This window comes from Crocodylus porosus, unplaced genomic scaffold, assembly GCF_001723895.1.
Source record: "Crocodylus porosus isolate Cpor-Errol unplaced genomic scaffold, CroPor_comp1, whole genome shotgun sequence".
In the NCBI taxonomy this organism is placed as follows: Eukaryota; Metazoa; Chordata; order Crocodylia; family Crocodylidae; genus Crocodylus; species Crocodylus porosus.
The window spans coordinates 126940218-126960792 of NW_017728931.1; the positions used below are offsets into that span (position 1 = coordinate 126940218).

Below are 20575 nucleotides of genomic sequence, written 5' to 3' on the forward strand. Positions count from 1 at the left end.
CCAGGAGTTTTCAAAGATCCATGGCCATACTTGTCAGTCCTTGTTCAAAATCACAGTACCCAATTCTTCAGTATCAACTCAGGCCTTAGTGTTTACTTCTCATTGATCTCAAAGGGCAGTTTTCATGTTCATGGACAGAAAATGTCTGTGGGATTTGACAAAAAGCTTGCTAAGAACTTTTTCCCAACTACTCAGTTGTCTAATAAAAGATATCACATCTATCCAAAGAACCTGCTTGCCTATGTCCTTAGATCAATATGGCTACAACCAAAACCCCAGATATACAGTGGTCACTTAAGCACAAACTGAGATAATCAATGTAGAAATTTTGACATTCTGAGGAACTGTGACAAATCTTCTGACAACCTGGTCAGCAGCATTCACAGATCAGCAATTCTTATATTAGTAATTATAGCATGCCAGAGCACGTCAGAGTGTGGTAATTACCTCTCCAGAAGACTCCAGTGTTATGTGTATCAGCATCTCTGCAATGAAAAATGGTGGTGGGGTGCTTTAAACTAAAGCTGGTTAGATGAATTTTAGTTTAAAGCAACCCACTGCCATTTTTCAGCACAGGGACACTGATACATGTGATGCTCTGGGCTCATTTAATTACTGTGCCTCTCAGAGCCTAGCTAATTAAAGTGCCCCCTTTCACCCCCCACTGTCTCCTGGAGCACATCTATAAACACCCTAAGTTTTCATTATTTCAATGTCATTCAGTTGTTTGTAAACCAAAGCAATGCAGTGAAATCATATTTCTTCTAGTATTCAGCATTTCCTGTATTTTATTTTTGCTAGTTAACATATCAAAGGAATAAAATATCCTGGGCCAGATCAATAGGGGATGATAGTTTCATTCATCTCATTCTCTATTCTAACCAGGGACAAACTTGATCTTGTGAAAGTGCACACTGCACAGGGTAGTACAATCAGCACAGTGTAAGCAAAACTTGTGCCATTAGAACTAGTTAATGTGTACTTTAAAGGAGAACAGACAAGTAAGTGCTTTTAGGGACAGATGACTTTCCTTTTATTGCCAAAAAAGTGCATTTTTACTATAGAATGATTAACTAATGAGATTACTGAAAAACGTTGCTTGAAACAAGGCACCTGTAGTTATACTGTGAGGGGAAATAAGCCAAATCAAACACAGAAGGATTGATTCATTCTGCTAACTACCTGCCAGTAAACACTACAGAGCTTGTCTACAATCCTAGGTGTGGGAAGCTATGGTGCTGAATCACCCTGCATTAACTGCCTGGCTAGGGACATAAATTACACATAAACCAATATAAGTGATCAGAAACAAGTTCAAATCTGTAATACAACAGAAATGTAATGCCCATAAGTCACCTTCAAAAAAGTTGACACCGGATTTAGATAAACCTGGATAGATGTGGTATCAGCCTTAACTAATTGAGGTTAAATCAGTTTATTGAACTATTGCCCCAGATCCCCTCCAGATTCAAGTTAACTTATGGTTCCCCCAGCATCCCAGGATGCTTTGCACCTCCCCCATATCCCCTTCCCCCCTCTCAGGGTGGGCAGGGTAGCCTTGCCCCAACCTGTCTGCTCCAACCACGCAGAGAGGAATGCTCTAACACCCCCCGCTTCTGATCTGGGCCACTGCAGGCATGTGGCTGCATTTCTGGAAACAAAATTGAATGTCTGTTCACTTGCTTATCTGTTCAATCTATGCAGTTTAGGCTAACCTGTGCAGATTGAAATGATTCAGCCTCAGGCTAAGGTGCCTCTGATAAGGCAGTTAGTTGCCTCACACCTACTGCATAGTAAAAGAGGTCCAACTGGGGGCTAATCCAGGGTAGCTGGTGTACTGCAAATTCAGGCAGTTGTTTACAGTGCACTGAATTCCTTACATAGATAAACCCAAGGTATCTTTCCCCAACCCAGAGCCAATAGCCAGAACATGTCAGGTAAGTATAGCAGTATCATTCATCTCATTCATTTAGTTTTGGAATGAGAGAGCAGGGGCTCTGGCAACCACTGCCCCAGTCAGCTGGTGAGCTCAGAGCTCCCTGTGGGCAACACTTCCACCAATGCAGCTCAGTATGCAGCTAGACTTCTTTGGAACGAGGGTACACTGTTGGCTCATATCTTGCCGATTGCCCACTGTAACCCCCAGGTCCTTTTCTGCAGAGCCGCTGCTTAGGTAGTTGGTCCCTAGCCTGTACTAGTCTTTCTGAATCCTAGCCCTACCCTCCAGCAGATCTGTTACTCCCCACCCCCGACACCTTGGTGTCATCTGCAAACTTTCTGAGGGCTCACTCTATCCAATATTCCAGGTTGAAGATGAAGATATTAAACAAAACCAGCTCCAGGAATGAACCCTGGGGCACTCCACTTGATACCAGTCTACTGGTACCACAACTGTGTAGACTGGGCTTTGGTAAAACCACTTGATCATTCTTTGTTCTTTCTTTTGAAAGTTTGGGATAATACATTTCTCATTGAGAGTATGTCAACAAGTGAAAAAAAAAAAAAGGTTAGCAAAACATTCCTGAATTTATTCTAAATTGGAAAAGAATGTGCATAGAATTGCCCCATGCCTGGAAGGCCAGCAGCATTCACAAAATCTCATTTTGTTTGGAAAATGTTCCTGGATACATTTAACTGCTGGCACAAATCCCAGCAGACCTCTTTGCTACTTCTCCTGAAGCAGCAGGTTAAGACATGGAATTGAAATAAAGTAAGTTGCATCTGGGGAAGCTACAAGCAATGATCTCTCTGATCCTCTTTAAAATTGACTCTGTGCCTAAGGATGGGAGCAATACCAATGAAATATTTGGAGGGAAATTTTTCAGGCCACTCAAGAAAGTTAATGCCGGTTCTGGCTAGATGATAACTCCTACACTTCCTTCATAGAGCAGAAGAGGTCAGCCAGATGAAGTGTCCCTGAGCAAAGTCCTTATTAGGCGGGAATATTAGCATGCCATAGCCTTCTGAGAAGGCTTTCTGAGAACTAAGGTCCTGCATCCTTGAGTTCCTATGGGGTTGTCACCCTTCTTCCAAAATAGTGTTATGACAGCTTAATCTTTCCTCCTGATCAACTGACATACTGCTTTGCTCCTGGGCTTCTGGGGATTGCACAATAATGTGGGAGATATATTTGCTGAAGGAGGCCCTAAATGCAAGATCATGAACTGAAAAGTCAGCAAATTTTTTGGGTTTCTGTTCCCTTTTGCACAAATATCCATAGATATAAATTGCTGCAGATATTCAAACAGCAGAGTCAGTATTTTAAACTGTCACAAGTGTATTTACAAATTAACATACATATGAGCTTTACTTAAACAAAGCAGCTATTTTAAGCAACATCTTTATGTAGGCCTCTCCACGACAACCGTATTCACTTTTAAATGAAGTCGCTCCTAATTGTTGCCATCCTTTATGCAATTGTGGCATTTGCTGAGCAAACTGAAGTGACAGAAAATGTGATGGAAAGAAAATCTGGAGAATTTTAATAGGCACGTCTCTTCTTTCTTTGGAGTTCTGTGGCCTGATGCCAGCCTTTTGCTGTTTGAAGCTCCTTTGTGAGCTGCAATTTAATTGATTAATTTTGCACAGGACATTGTTACAAAATCTTCACAGCTTGGCAGGATATGATTTTTCTACACTGCAAAACTTTACAAGGCTTAAAAAAAAAATGCCCATTTCTCAGAGGGACAAAACCAGAGGCGTAGAAAATTGTGAAAATTCAGAGCAAGAGTCTCATTGCAGAAAAGCCAATAACTTGTTGGTTGGGTTATTGCTTGCACTATCGGAGGTATAGCGTCAAACCGCTGAGCCACTTGCGCAATGCGTCTGAACTCTAAAGATATTGCATCTGCCTGTTCCATTTTGGCCTGAATAGGAAGACTTTTCTGGAGAAAATATAGTCACACTGGTAATTTCTCACAAAATTATTTCGCTTCAGTGAAGGTTCCTATGGATTTCGAGGGGAGTTATATTAAAAGTCACTTATACTAATGGCTAGATTCTGCCTTTATTTACATGTTGGAAAATTCACATTTTCAAGTGTTTGCTAACAGTGGCTGCCCCTGGTCTCATCTGAATGAAAAATGGCCTTTTGCAACTTGTTTGCAGTAGTTTTATTGTTGCACATTGCATTTTTTCCTGTGATTAAAAGAAGATTATATACCACCTATACAGATATCAGCATATCAGTTTATTTTTTTTGCTGTGGTTAATGTGGTTTTTGATTTTGCTGTTACAGGAAGTTGTTATTGAGAAAGGTACAATTGCTTATGAAAACTGGATTGTGCCAGGAAGTCCTGTTTACAGGCAATTTTGGATCTTTGATGTGCAAAATCCAGCAGAGGTGATGAATGGATCACGGCCAATACTCCAGCAAAAAGGGCCTTACACGTATAGGTATGCAAACCCTTTTAATGCATTATATCTTCTATTCAGACTAGTGTAAATTTATTGAAAATGCAACATCTTCTTTGTAAATCAAGAAGGTATATTTTCATATAACCCCCTATGCTAACTCCCTATGCTGAGGCACCCAGTACCCCAGCCAGCTGTTCCTTGGCTAGCTGGGATGCATTGCGCCTCAAGTTGGGGGAGCAGGCAGCCCAGGGCTGGCTGGGGCATGAACCAGTTGCTCCACTGCTGGCTGTGGCACAGTGTGCCTCAACGTGTGGGCAACCTTGTGCCCTAGCCAGCCCCTCCTTAGCACCTTGAACTGGGTAGAGCAGCTCATGGCTGCCCACTGGGGTTGATCTGCCAGCTCAACATATTGCGGTACCAGGCACATATGTAAATGCTCTTCCTGGGAGCAATAAACTCTGGTGCATTAATAGCAAGTGTAGATGTGTCTATAGACAAGTAATTAGTGCAAAATAATCTGTTATTTATGTAAGAAATGCCTATTTGAACCCTGGCTTGACATGATGCTAAGGCATAATATATCACTGCTTTTAGTCAAGCTTCATCACTTTCTCACATGCTTGCTTTACTATTGACAATCCTGAACATGAAAACTCTCTAAAATCATGAATTTGCTTTATACTATGAGAATTAGAAAATGATATTTTGTTCTTTTAATTTTCCTCAACAGGCAATATGGGGAGAAATGCATGCTTGAATAGGCAGATGGTTAGGGAACTCACCTGGGAAATAGAAGACCGTGTTTACTCCCTGCTTTAAAAGTGGGCGGGGATCTGAGAACAAGGATCTAACCTTTCTGGTGAGTGCCCCAGCCAATAGGGCAGGGCTGCTCAATTTTTGCCAGGGGCCTGTATGCCACACAGGTCGTACACTGTGGGAGCATGCTCCCAGGATCCCCCCTGCCATGTAGGCGGCACCAGCAGCCTCTTGCCACCCTCTCCCCTGCCATATCTGCTCCCCTGCCCCTTGTTACCTGGGCAGTGCTAGAGGTGTATGCCCTGTCCCCCTCTACCATGTGGCAGTGGGAGACGGCTACAGGGCTGCATGCAGCCTGAGGCCACCAGTTGGACAGCCCTGCACTAGAGTATGGGGTAAAATGAGGTACATGCCAGCTAGCTGTGAAATCCCTAGTCACCAGCTTTCATGGGTGCAAAGCCCAGTAAGGCCAGTAGATTTACAGTGCCTGCTAGGTCAGACTGTATCGGTCAGACAAGGAAACCCTTCACCTGAGATTTCTGCTATGAGTGTGGTCCTGAGCAACCTGGCAGTGTAAGTGGGTCTCTGTATGCCTACTGGGTAAGGCAGCCTCTGAACAGCCCTTTGAAGGATCACTCAATCACTTGAGTACCTAAACATCAGCACTTCCCAAATATTGGCAACAAATTCCTATTAATTTATCTAAAAAAGGCCTATGAAAACAAGTCCTAGTAGCTTCGACTGACCCTTCTGAGTATGATTAAAAAAATGACACGATGAAATCCAGCTCAGTTAGCTCACAAATGGCAAGTTGAATTGGATAGTTTGTGGGGAAATATTACATTGTGGGTAAATATCTCACCGAGGAACAGGGAGATCTTTCTGGAAGCAAAAGATATTCTACAAATACACTGCATTTTTACAGATACTCACTGTACTCTAAGGCTAGGGACAGAAGTTACACATGACTAGACATTGATTTAAACCTATAACCGAACAGAAGTTCAGTGTACATAAACTGCTTTCAAAATGGCCAAAACTGGTTTAGGATAAACCTGGTTGGATGTAGAAGCAGACTTAATTGATTTAGGTCAAACTGGTTTATGGAATTTCTATCCCAGACCCCTTCCTGGTTCAAATGAACCCATCATCCTCCAGCATCCCAGTATATTTTGCAGCCCTGGGCTTGCTGTCTGCTCCAGTGGAGCAGAGACTGCTTTACCTCTCTGCTTCTTAGCCTGCTTCCTGCAATAGGATGGGAGGTTGTGGGGGGGAGCATGGGAATAGATCCCCAGACCTCCCTTGCTAGGGTTTACACAGGACATGGGTCCTCCCCTGTGGTGGGGGCCCATAAAATTGAGCCCTATAGGGATAGCCCATGTGGTGAGGGCTTTTTGTCTCTCAGTAGCCCTTCCCATCCCAGATGCTGATTGCTTCAGTGGCTGCCACAGGGGAGAGGGAGAAGTCCTCTTGGCTGGGTGCCTGCCCATGCAGCCCAGTATGTGGGCACCGGGAAGCCCCGCCTTGGGAGGATTCCCTGCACCCCAGCCCAGGATCTCCCAACCCGGGGCAGCCCCAGGGAGTTGAGGGGAATGCTTCCCTTCCCAAACCCCAGATCCTCTTGCCTCAGCTGCTGCAAGTCACGGGCAGCCTCAGGAAGAAGAGGGAAATTCTTCCACTCCCCTGCACAAATTTTGCCTCAGACTCACAGCAGCTGAGGCAAAACTGGCTGCAAAGGAGCAGGAGAATTTGTCTCCATCCCTGGTGCTGCCTGAGACTCTCAGCAGTCGAGGCAAGCAGCTCTGGGGTTGAATTCCCCTCAGCTCCCTGGGGTGCCCCGGGCTGGGGGATCCTGGGCTGGGGCGCAGGGAAGACTGCCAAGGTAGGGGCTCCCCGGGGCCCAGCCGGGAGGACTTCTTCTCCTTCCCTCCCTCTGATGGCACCAGCTGAAGCGATCAGCAGCTGGAAAGGGGAGGGGGAAATTCCCCTCATCTCCCCAGGCCGGGGGAAGCCTCCTTGGGGGGCAGCTCCCCCAGGGTGGGCCAGCACCTGGACAGGGGGCTCTTTAATCCTCTATGGGGGGACAGCAGGGGCTGGGGACACTTGGCTGGGCTGGCAATGGCTAGCAGGCTGGAAGACATGCTCTAGCACCCCCCACCTATGGCAGGCCTCCCCCTGCCATTCCTGGTTTAAAACTGAACATCAGTTCAGTTGGTTTTTAGTTCAACCTTTGCAGCTTAGAGGAAGCTGCCTGGATCGAACTGATTCAGCCTCAGGCTTTCTGACTGTGTGCACTTAGCCTAAAAGGGAGGAATTTACAATGTGATCATAACAAGTGGTTGGTTCTTTTATTCTTGAAAAAGTTTGAAATAAAAATATATAATTTATTATTTTTTTAAAATCAGCTGGAGTGATATATTTGTGTTTCCAATTTCCAACTATGTTGTATTCTTATTTTGTATCTTAAGGATGCGATATTTGGCCAAACTAAACATCACTCAAAATCCTGACAACACAGTGTCCTATATGCTGCCAAATATTGCTCGCTTTGAACCAACGATGTCAGCTGGGACAGAAAATGACACTGTTACATGCATTAATCTGGCTGTTGTCGTAAGTAGTTTTGCCACTTGGCTGCTGAAAGGTTATGGGAACAAGAAATAAACACAATCCATGTTAAAAACCTGCAGGATTGGCTCTGTCTGCCTAAATAGAGAGGACCTGATTCTCATTTATGTAGGAGTCCTTTGTAGAAGACTACTTGACCAATGGATGTGATTTGGCAGTGGGTATATTTTATATTTACTTAAAGGCTCTTCAAGATTCCTGAATAATGTCCAGCAGCCTGAGTGCAAAACAGAATGAGGCTGACAGGCAGATTACCATCAATAAAACACAGAGCTAACAATGAAACCTTGAAGATTTATTGATATATGGCAGAAGGAGATCACTGATCATTTTTAATATGAAATTGAATAGCAACTCTTCAGGACCACAGTGTCTTCTCCACCAAAGGTGCAGCATTCACCATACAGTACAGTCTTTCCACACTGTTTGGCCAGTCTCTTTAGTTTGCTCTGTAGGGAAAGGCTGGACTAACTCCCATGCCTATTCTATACTTGGCCTCCCTGCCACTGCTGCTAACAATGGTGCCAATTAGTGCCAGTGAGGCCACCCTGTCCCCTGAGCCAACCAGTCCTATTAAGATCACCGTTCTTTTAACAAAAGTATTTTGTCCAAGCAACCTGGGACCTGATCCATAGAGTAGTTCTCTACTTGTTTTTGTCCATCTGAACTGTTTGTGTTAAAAGGACTGTGTATCTCTAATTTAGAATAAGAACTAATGAAAACAGGATACATTTTTCACAAAAAAAAAGATTTTTTTTTTCTGTCTAAAACCCCCGGGGAAATTGGATCTCATGCCCCCAAATGTAAATACTATGCTATTGTTGTTGCTACTGTTTAGTGGTAATGGGCCATTTCATAACATCAGTTTTTAAGCAGATGTTTTGCTTAAATTTTGGTGACACATAATCCTCCTATTTATACTAGTAGATATTAATGTAATGCAGAGATAGAAGTAGTGGTCTTGCAGTTATACTGAACTGGGACAACTAGGATAAATTATTAGATCTCTATGTTTTGGCACTGACTGTTTCCACAATGTTCTTGCTGCTGCTGCTGACATTATTTGTATGTATCTTTATTATTAGTACTACTAGCAAAATGCCCATCATGAATTTGGGAGGCAGGGCAGGGACAGAGACCAGCGTCTGGCCTGCGCCCTCCCCACACTGCTCCAGGTTCAGCCCTGCTCCTACCACTCCCACCTCCGCTCCGGGTATTGCCCTGCTCCCCCCACCCTCCTGCTGTTGCTCTGGGTCCTGCCCTGCTCCCTGCCCCTCCTGCCACTGCTCTGGGTCATGCTCCGCTCCCCCTGCTGCTCTGGGTCCAGCCCTGCTCCACCCCCTTCCCTGCTGCTCTGCACATGAGGGCATGTAGCTCAAGGCTGTGCAGGGGGCAAGGTAGCACATGGCTGTGGCACAGGGCACATGGGGGATGTGGCACATGGCCGTGTGGTGGGCATATGGCGTGGTAAGTGCCCACTGGCTGTGGCTGCATGGCATGGCCCTGGGGTGTGGCAGAGGGTGTGTGGAGAGTGTGGTGCATGGGGGGAGGGCTGTGAAGCCATAGGGAGCTGCACAGGGAGTGGGCAGGGGGGCACAGCTACAGTTGGCAGGTGCTACCCACGCCCCCCATGCCCACATCCCTCACGGGACCCTGCGGCCGCATCCCCCTCTCCACACCCTGTGCGCCCTGTGCCCACAGTTGCTGATGACTCCGGTGGCAGGGGGGGTGGGTCATGGAGCACAGGGAGCGGCGTGATGTGAGGCCGCAGAGTGCCATTCAGGGTGTGGGCGCGAGGAAGGCGTCCCACCCTGTGGCCATATGCTGCAGCTGGTGGGCGCTGCCTATGCCCACCCACCATCTCCCCTTGGAGCTGTCCACGGGTGTGCACCACACCCAGCCTGCTATGTCCCCCCCGTGGCCTGCAGCCAGCAGGTGCTGCCCACATGTGGCCCCCCTCTGCACAGCACCCTGCAGCTGTGTTCCCCGCCCCCGCTGCAGCCAGTGGGTACTCCTAGGGGATAGTGTGGTGTGCAGGGGGCGTGTGGTGCACGGCTGCAGGATGCTGCACAGGGGGTGGGTGTGGGAAGCGTTCCTCACCCCACGGCCATGAGCTGCGGTCAGTAGGCGCTGCCAGCTCCCCCCTGCCCACTGCCCTCACAGCACCCTGTTATCACGCGTCATGCTTCCCATCCCCAGCTTGCTGTCACGGGGGACTGGGGCGGTGGGCACGGATCGCAGCTACATGGAGGTGCATGGTGCGTGGTGTGGGGAGTGGTGTGTGACCACAGGGTGCCGTGCAGGGGGCGGGTAGGGGTTTGTGTGCTGCAGCATGTGCCCGCCCTGCCCACTCCCTGCACGGCACCCTGCGGTCGCACCTCCCTCCCCCCGCACAGCCACACACCATGCCCCCCCACACAGGCGGTCCCACCACGTGCCCCTCAGCGAGGAGCACAGCCTGGCCCTGAACACCTCCACCCCCACCTCCGCCTGTCTGTCTGGCTGTCATAAAGCCTCGCATGCGCAGTTGGCCCAGAGCATTACAGATAGATGGAGGTGGTAAGGCTTTTATTATATAAGAATCATCATCCTCATTATTACTATTATTATTGCTACTATTACTACTAATACTAACTATAATTATAACTGTTACTCTTATCATTGTTGTTGTTATACTATTTCAGGCTGCCCCTGCCCTGTATACAAACAATTTCATTCAGTTACTGCTAAACACTTGGATTAAGTCTTCCAAATCAGCAATGCTGCAGAACAGAACTGTGAAAGAAATACTGTGGGGCTATAAGGATCCATTCTTGGAGAAAGTCCCCTTCCCTCTGGACTCAACCGTTGGCGTCTTCTACCCAGTAAGTAAGATCCAGGAGAAAATGTTCAATTAACATTCTGTGGAAAGGGACCTGGTGTGTAAAAAAAACCAAACAAACCCTTCAGTACACACAGATATTTGCAGTACCTCATAGGAGGGTTAAACAAGGAACAAATTGATAAAATCGAAGGAAGTGTTTAGGAGAACCCATGTCAAAGACCATGGTTCCAATCCGGAAAACATATGCATACACACATGCCCTTACCTCCTCGCAGGCTCCCACAGAAGTCAATAGCTCTCCACAGAAGATTGAGGCTCTTTGGATATGGGCTTAATTTCAAGCATGCAGTCTATGATAACGCTTACTTAGAAGGGGGGTCAGGAAGTTTCTGAGTTGCATTCTAGCCTGTGACCACTACGAGAGAACACATTTTCTTCCATTTTGTTACATTAGTGCACAGCCGTGAGTGTAGGAGGGAACAAACAGGCAAAAAGGCACTAGGGTATAGTTCTGAGCCACACAAACATTTCATAGGAAAAACTGTAGGACAAGAGAGAGCAGAGCATTCCGGTAGCCAGAATCCTTCTGTGTGGCAACAGGAAGAAATAAAGATATTCAGCAAGTATGCAAAGCAGATGGCAACATATGGATTAATCAGCTGCCATCTGGGATAGTACCAGTGGGAAGAGAAGAGATTCACATTTAGCACTTCCTTCAGCACTTCGTTGGAATCTTTCCCAGATGAGGCTTAAGCAACAAGAAAACATTACACCATCTTCTCCCACGACTAGGCCTGTGTGCCCTTGGGCCCCAATTCAGAAAATCTCTTAAGCAAGCGGTTTCCTTTAGTGACATCCATCTTAGTTAAATGAATATGACTGTTCAGATATGTAGATACCCAGGGCAAATTCAGGCTTTCCTTGAATAAAATCCTTAGTTCCTTTCTGCTGTTGTCATTATCACGTTTTATTCCAAACATTGCAACCTCCATGCCAATAAAACCCATAAGGAGAAAAACCTACATCCGACATTTGCACAGTCAGCAAGACATTTAGAATAAAAACAATAAAGAAAGGTGTATTCAAATAAGGTCTCGTTGAAATGTTTGGAGCAAAAATACTCAAACTGTTATTGTCTGTTCTTGTATCTTGCAGTATAATGGAACATCTGATGGAGTTTACAAAGTTTATAATGGGAAGGATGACATAAGCAAGACGGCAATAATTGATTCCTATAAAAACAAAAGGTACCATAAGCATTTTTTGTTAGAAAAATGGGCACATTTTGAAGGCACGGCTCTATGAAGGACAAAATGGGGCAGATTCAGTATGAGTTACAATCAATGGAAAAATGTCCATTGACATCACTGACATCTGGATCTGACCCTATTATTGGTAGAACCATAGCTCTTAGCTGACTGAGTTTCACAACTCACTCTGTTTCTGTCTTATACTTAAGACAGGTATGGATATTGTAATCAAATAGTTGTTCCTCTTTTCCCCTGTGAGTAACCGATTACCTTTAATCCCATTTCCTATATCACTAGTATTATATGATAGAACCCTAGGCAGATAAGACAGCCAAAATAAGTTAACACTTCGCCCCATATTTTGATGCACTGAATAAAGGACCATTTCATAGGATCGTTTAAGTTAAAAAGTCAAGGTAGCACTCATCCATTCTGAAGTGTGACATCAAAATGTATTATTGCATTACTGTAAAAATAAAATTCCCTCTCAGGCTTTCTTATAGTGAGTTGCCAGAGCAGTAGCTAATGTAAGCATCATTTAGATTACTTGGCGATCTGGAAAAAAATGTTTCATTTGGTTTCGTACATAATTTTCATATTTTATGTAGAAAAGGAAATGTTTTTAGTAGAAACATGTTTGGAACATAGATGTAAATCTACACACTCTATCCCTGTTTAAGATGAGTTAAGATGTTAAAAATATCCTGGCAATGCTAGGGAAAAAAATATTTGCCATTGGGTTCAATGCCACTTGGATAAAAATGGTCCTGAAACTTCCAAAAATATGCTTTAAGATATCCTTTTTATTACACTGGAATTCTCTATGTGTCCATACAGCATTTTATTTTTCTTCTTTCTGAGAAGGAGACTTCATTATATTTCTTTAGGGTTTTTCCCAATTCACAAAATTAAAACATAATCTTTTTGGCATATATTAAAGATTATATCCCTTTCCAATGAACAGAAACAGCAAACAAACAAGAAAAACTCTAAAGTGTTCTGTCCTCCAAATACTTCCATTAGCCTTAGGAGACATCAGTGGGGCTAAGTACAGACAGCTAAAAAGCCTGAGGCTGAATTGATTCAATCCTCACAAGTTAGTTTAAGCTGTGTAGATTGGACAAGCAAATGAACATAAATTTACTTCTGAGTTTGGAAATGCAGCCACATGCCTACAGTGGCCCAGACCAGAAGCCTGGAGGTGCCAGAGCAAGCCTCCCTGCCCATCTAGAGCAGACAGCTTGGGCCATGGCTAGCCCACCCACATACTATATCCACCTAGGTTTATCTTAAGCCCATTTTGGCCATTTTGAAATATGACAGTTTATGTGAACTGAACTTCTGTCGTGTTACAGATTTGAACCAGTTGCCAGTCATTTATAGAGGTTTATTTATAATGTCTATCCCTAGCCTGGGTGTGTACCAGGGAACAATCAGGGTCAACATTTCTGTGGGAGAGCAAGCAGGGTGACTTTCTCTGGAATATTAGACATCAGAATTGAAAATCAAAGCAGCAGATGTCTTTGTAGCAAGTAGGGGACTCAATACTGAAAGTATTGTTCAGGTCCATAGCTGCATGGGCTGTGCTTCAACAAAGGACATAAACCATCACTTTAAGTAAATGAGTAGCCAAGTGGTCAAATGCTTTATTGGATGAGGGCCATATCACACAAATGAAATGTTCAAAGCTGCCTAGGGGATTTAGCCTCATAACTCCCATAGATTTCAGTGGGAGAGATGTGATTAAGCCTCCTCCTTGATTTTAAATCCCTCAATCCATGTCTTTGTGTCTACTGTTTTTTTACCAGTCAGGATGTGTCTTCCTCTCCATTGCACTGACATAATGGCATTTTTTCTCACCAAATTAATATGATGAAACATGCAGATTCTGCACCAAGTTAAAACTCCTAAGTCAATAGGAAGAACTAGGCTGTGTCCAGACAAGTGCGGACTTTTGTTTTCCTGGAAACAAGAAGCAGTGGCACACCTTGCAGCTCCGCTATTTGTCCCTAGAAAATGCTTATGCCACACACGCTCTGAAGCATGGCAGGTTACCCTGGGTGCAGTAGGGGATGCTGGCCCTGTGATGACCAACAGCACTGTGCTGGCCCCAGCAACCTTACCTGGGATCCTGGGGGCCTCCCAGAGCTGCAGCAATGCCAGGAAGCCTGCCCAGCAGCCAGGATGTGGTTCCGCCTGGGCAGGCTCCAGTTTGGGGCAGTGCATGCTGCTGCCATGTGCACTGTCCTGCTTTTTTTCATGTGGTTTTTCCTGACCCTGGGATCTCACGGGGCCAACCCCTCCTCCCCGCCCCACTGCAAGGTAGCAGCACAGGGAACACCTGTATGTGAGGTGCCACAAATGGGTCTGTGGTGCCACATACTGGACGCAGCCCCAGAGTTTACTGAGTCCTGAAAACGTGAGATGAGACAGCAAGAGACTGACATGTCTTGTATTGATGTTGTTTGAGAAGGCATGGCACAGCTTTAGCATCACTTCCATGAGCTTTTCTGTGTCCTTGTTGATGAATGGGTCTAGTATGGGAACTAAAGCAACATATGTATTTAATTGGGTAATAAAGTAGATTGTATTACACAAGACATTGAATAACCAACAACCTTTTTTTTTATTAAAGAAATCTTTCATTCTGGGAAGGTCATTGTGACTTGATCAATGGGACAGGTGAGCCTATATGTCTTTCACATGTTAAAAATGCCAGTGATTTTTCTGATACTGGTGTGATACCAAGTTGAAATGAAATACCTTAAACTTTTTTTTGTATTCTGCACATAAAGAATTCCCCTCTTACCAAAGCAGATGCAGAAAGACTCCAACACACTTTTCCTATTATCTGCATAGTACAATAGAATAGTGATTTATTTCTTTGTGTGCAGCTTCTGTATATGATGTGTCCCAAAATCCTGCCCAGACCTAAATTATATGCTTACCAAGTGTTTGATATGGGAAGATAAGGAGCTCCAGAAACAGTGGAAAAGGCTCTCACTTGGAACAGTAAAAAATACATTTGGAGGCAAGAGCTTGACGGGAGTAAGCCAATGGAAATCTTTAAAATCCATTTTGAATTGATTCTGAGTAAAGCCAATGGACTGGTGCAAGGGTCAGGTTAATTTTCTTACTGCTTTTCACACTGGAGAAATCCAGTGAGCCTGAGATTGCAGAAGCCATGGTGAAGGCTGGTACAAGAATAGTAGTGTTATAGACATGGGAGGTAGAGACAAATGGGGTCTGAGGGGATGGGCATACAAACATTTTGCCATGAAGTAACATGCACTATTGTCTCATAAGTGATTGTGCCGATGCTCTTGTTTCATTATAAATGGAAAGTAGCTTTTCCCTCTGTTAAAATGGGCTAAGTGTCCATGCATGCATCTCTGCAGAAGAGCACACACCAGAGCAGTTACTATGGAATATCTGACGCACTAAATTCACAGCATAGCTTACTTTATGGCAACATGTTTGTGTATCTATAACCTTAGTCACGGGTATTGAGGGAGAAGACAGGAGTACATATACGGATGAGAAACACTTCTTTCTTTGAGGTGTCTGGGTGGAGGAAGTTGAAATGAAGCTACAGATATACCTGGTCAAAATAAGCAGTGAAGATGAACATGGCAATATCAAAATATATGTACAGCTCTGTGTTATGTTGGTAGATTAAAATAGATAAAAAGGAGAGCAAAAGCAAGATGACTAAAAGAGAGAACAGAGATAGGAAAGAACAGAGGGCCAAGAAATGAACCCTGTGGGACTCCATCCTAGCAACAACTCCAGAGGACACAACAAACTTTAAACAGTTCATTTTATGTGATGTGAACTAACTATCCTCTTCCCAAAAGGCCTCAAGCCTGAGGATGTGAAAAACAAACAGGTTTTTTTGTACTGTAATGTGCTAGCTCCCATAGACGGTTCTCCTTACAATACAGTGAAGACATTAGCTGATTCTGTTGTGAAAGTCCCCGAGTTTGAGCATCCCATGAAGGTGGAGTCTTGAAGGATAGATTCTTCCATATGCTCCAACCTAGTGCTTCTTTACCTCGGGCAAAGCAGCCCCTCATGTCCTGGGATTTTTTTAAAATTTGTTTTGAATCCTTTATCTCATTCTCTGCCATCTCATTTTTCACTTTTTTCCTTTTCTTAAGGAAACTAGAATGACAAGCCTGTAGGCTATAGACATTCTCTGGCAACTGGCATTTGTGCCAGGGTACAAAGTACTAATCTGAGTGAGTAAACCAAGAACATTTTGTGAATAACACGTTTCTTACAACACGAACGTTCACAGGAGTTGCTGAGCAGGGAATACGAGTCTAGAGAATTAACAGTACACAAACATCCTGTCAAGATGTGAGAATTTGTTCTTATCCTATGGACTTCCAGGCCTTCCTTTTCCTGATAAAAATAAGTGGTTAGATAGCAAGTAAATACTAGTCATGTCTGCATGTACCCCGACTGTGCATTTGGTAGTGTGCAGTCATTTAGTACTTTCTAAAACATATGCTAAGGCAAGTACTAAATAACTGAGTAACACCCCCCAGTAAAGTGCAGTCCCAGCAAGCACATGGTTATTTTTAGACTCTACATTGTGGTAGCGATCAGCTATGGCAATGTAACTTGTTGCTATGGCGATGTAGTACCAGTATTACAGTTTGTGCCCGTGATGCTAAGTCACCGTAGCAATGAGCTACGTCACCATAACTCCTCACTAGGGCAGTGTACCATCTCGTGTAGATATGCCCACTATTGGCAATATTTTCACACAGGATTGGAAAGTGAGTCAGCAGTTGGAAGCTAATTTTCCAGATTTTGAAGATTTAGGAATAGCACATCTCTGTGGTTTTATCTGAGGAAAATAACCCTGCCGAGGGCAAGTGATAATCTGGAAGTAATTCACCATACTTTTTTTCAGCTAGCCTGAGGATGCATTGATATCACAGAAGCTTTCAGATACGTTGGCTACAGTATAAGAAACAAACTGTTATAGGATCCAAAGAACCAGTTAGAGTTGATTATAACATGGTGTTGCTCAAGAGCAATCTTCAGTGCAATTGTGGTAGGGACATTAAGTGAATAAGAGCAAAGGAAAAATCCTAAAGGTAGGATTTGTATAAGCACTAAGCACTCAACTCTTTAGTTCAATTTAAACATTTCTGAAAATCAGATGTGAAGCCTTTGGACTGCATAAACCCTGGAGCTGCCTAGAACAATCATTCTTGAGCGTGCCCAGCCTACCTGCTCATGATCTTTTGTGCCAAGTCTTTCCTCTTTTGTGCCAAGAAGGCATGGAAGAGTGCTGCATTGCTAGCAAGCTTCTATAATAAAAGTTAAATTGTTTTCAAATTCCATTCTTACTTTGCTTCATTGACAGATGGATCATCATTTCCTCCCTTTGTTAAGAAAGATTCAATACTGCGTTTCTTTTCCTCTGATATTTGCAGGTAAGTAAAACTCTAGTGGATATCTCTGCTTCACAAGAGTTTTTTAAGTACGTTCTTCAAAAACTCATGTAAGACTTTTGCTGAAATTTTTTTTGCTAGATGCCAGGTCACTGAAATCAGTATACAAACTTTCAACCTTAAAGTAAATACTAAATCTTTTGCGTTCCTCATTTCCTAATTAGACCATGATTCTTCCACCTTTATTAGTCTTAAAAAGCAAGTTGTTGTAATTTATTTCTCTGGTCCTGTACACTCATGTAAATCAAGAGAAACTCATTTGGAGTTCAGGGTGCCTATAGACATGCATGGAGGCTGCTCTGATATGTTATAATTATAGCACATTGGAGTAGACTCAATTAATCGAGTCTGCTGGAGTGTGCTAATTAGCATGTCTCCAGCAGCCTCCGCGTCTCATATATCAGCATCCCTGTGCTTCAAAATGGCAGTAGGGGCACTTTAACTAAAGCTCATCAAATGAGCTTTAGTTAAAGTGCCCTAGTTGCCACTTTGAAGCACAGGGACACTGATGCACGACACATGGCTGGTGCTTTAGTTAGAGCAGCTTTTGGAGCCACTGTAAGTAAAGCACCTATCCTCCCACCTTTAGAGCATTTGTAAAAACACCCTCTGATGTGTTTCACTGATACAAACCTGGTCTTGTTGAAAGATCTAAAGGAAATGCAGGATGTGAGAGTTCAAAAGGATTGTATATTAGTAGTACCTAACACAAATTTGAACCTTAAATTATAAGGTTGGATGAGTTAGTTAAGCACTAACTTTAGTATTTATGTGAAAGTAAATGTTGCATGGACTTTGTGCATATAATATGCACAGAACTGAATTTTAGCCTTCACTGATAAATACATAACTGCTTTGTCACAAGGCATTTTTTATAACTTACCAAATAAAAAAAAAATCTTCACGGCCTATCTTCTTTCAGTCTGTTCCTTCTGCTTTTGCTATAAAGATGTCCTTGAATGCCCCAGAGGGGTTGTTTAAAGCACTGCTTAAATAAATTTGAGCATACAGAAATTTAATTACTTTGGAAAATTTATTTCCAGAGTCAGCTTGTATGGTCAGTGCCAGCAAGCAGCTGTTTTGTATTTAGGTTAAAAGTAAGTAATTTATTTGAAAAGTATTTTAAAAAAAGAGAATAATGTTTTCCAATTGAAATAAAGCTCATGTAATGGACCAGTTTGGATCCCAGAAGTGAAGTCTACTCCACTGATCACAGCAAAGGACATTTCTTTTAGATAACTCAAGAGACTAGTTCTTTTTGCTTATTTAATTCTCAGATTAACTAAAGAATGAAGGTGTCCTTAAGTCCTGATCTAAGTGGAAAGCAATTTAGATTACTCTGTAGGAAAGACCATCATGCAAGACATCTTTTTCTAGGACTGGAGACATTAGATTGTTTTCTTTGTTATCTGATTTGTTAAACACTATGTTAGTTTGTTAACTTTGACTCTTTAGCTTGTAAAAAAAATGATTGATGTGGTTTAACAATCACAATAGCCAAGGACATAACCTCAGATACCATATTTCCCTAAGCCCATGTCTGCTCATAACTGGTAGCACATGACTGGGGGTAGATCACATTACACGTGCCCTGTTTTTATACTCTTCCTATAAAGCAATCATCACTTGTCCTCATTGGAATCAGGATAGTAGGTTAGATGAACCTTTGGTGTGATTCAGTATGGCAGTTCTTACGGTATCCAGTCTTACCAAAAAAATTAAAAAACCCACTACGCATGTGATTGACTGGTAAAACTTCTCCCATGTTGTGTCAGACTGAAGTAGTAGTACTGAAAAACTTGAAATGTTCCATCATGGCAATAATTATAGATGCAGTCTACAGAATACATTTTTCGTACACTTATACAAGTGTATTTTTGCGTGTGCATTTTATTTATTTATTTGATCCCCTCTGCTCATCTTACTTTCATGAAAATATAAAGCATTCTTGCTCCTTGTTTGTAGATGTCTGTAATTGTTAAGGTATTCTAAGGGAGTCTGGAGTCACTGATACAACTCTTGGGAGTTACCTTATCATTTTAAAGGAAAGACAGGCAGGGAATTCCTATAATGTTTTAGACATGTTAGCTATCAAAACAGGAAGCATATGAAACACATTTTTTTCTTTTACATTTAGGTCCATCTATGGCATCTTCACGAGTGACCAGGTTGTGAAGGGGATCCCCCTCTTCCGTTTTAGTGTTCCTAGTGCAGCATTTGCATCTCCCCTTATAAATCCAGATAATATGTGCTTCTGCACCGATCCTGTTGTATCAAAAAACTGTACATCTGCAGGAGCCCTAGACATTAGCTCCTGCAAAGCAGGTATAGTAGGATGGTATTAATCCAAACACGTCATATGAACCAGTAGAAAGAAAAGTCTTGTAGTCAAGTTACTTCTCTGGGGTAAAAGCAATGTGTGTTTAACCCTGGTCTGTATCACAGATTTCTTACGTGAATTTGGACACTTCACTTACTATTTTTGTTACTTCTACCCTCAAAAGGTGGTAATACTTCTCCTCCTTGCTTGGATTTTGTAGGAAAAATAAATAAATAGATAACTTATAGATACATTATAGGTATATAATTTTATTTATTATATATATATAATATTCATTATCTAATATTATAAAAGCCTAAGTCTGTCTGTTTGTCTGTAACATTTTATTTGTGCTCTGACAGGGTGCTTTAAGCATGTGGGAGCGCCACAATGATTCTGAAGCTGAGGCAGAACAGCAGCAGCATGGGGCATTAAGTGGTGGCACTCCATCCCAGCCCCCTCCCGTCATTCTTGATGGGAAATTGGCTAGTATTTATTTATATTTTTTCTACATAATCCCAGAAGGGAGGAGAAGTATCATATACAATATATAATGTGTGTGTGTGTGTGTGTGTGTGTGTGCATGCCTGTGCGTTATACACACACTGAGGATCAGGCACATACTATGATGATGGGGCTAGGTTTGATTATGGCACAAATTCAAAAAGTACAGGTCAAGATGGGGCAATTCATTAGTCAGTAGATAGAGATGGACGTTTCAGTGCCATTTCCATATTCAGTCCTTTGGGCTAGGGACAGACTCAAAAAGCCTGAATTGATTTAATCTTTGCAGGTTAGTCTAACCTGCCTAGGCTGAATCAGTTTGTAGTCATACAGACACCCCCTCTAGATTGAAAAAATGCAGGCAAATGCCTGCAGTGGCTCAGGCTAGAAGCTGGGGGCGGTGGGAGGGAAGGGGGAAGGGTTGCTAAAGCAGCCCTCCCTTCCCTTTCTCAGTGCTGAGCTGTAT

The 20575-nt window shown here is 43.2% G+C and overlaps 1 protein-coding gene across 4 annotated transcripts in view; it reads left to right on the forward strand.

The window, feature by feature from the left end:
* CD36 (CD36 molecule) overlaps nucleotides 1–20575 on the forward strand; it is a 70810-nt gene that overhangs the window by 18766 nt on the left and 31469 nt on the right. For all 4 annotated transcript variants that reach the window (XR_002102604.1, XM_019543639.1, XM_019543636.1 and 1 more), the window contains exons 3-9: nucleotides 4238–4395; nucleotides 7581–7725; nucleotides 10425–10604; nucleotides 11720–11811; nucleotides 14450–14496; nucleotides 17198–17267; nucleotides 19423–19610. Coding sequence is in view for 3 of the 4 variants with exons in the window: in XM_019543639.1 (XP_019399184.1) it covers nucleotides 4238–4395; nucleotides 7581–7725; nucleotides 10425–10604; nucleotides 11720–11811; nucleotides 14450–14496; nucleotides 17198–17267; nucleotides 19423–19610 (880 nt within the window). In the remaining variant the exon portion in view is untranslated. The remainder of the gene's footprint in view (nucleotides 1–4237; nucleotides 4396–7580; nucleotides 7726–10424; nucleotides 10605–11719; nucleotides 11812–14449; nucleotides 14497–17197; nucleotides 17268–19422; nucleotides 19611–20575) is intronic.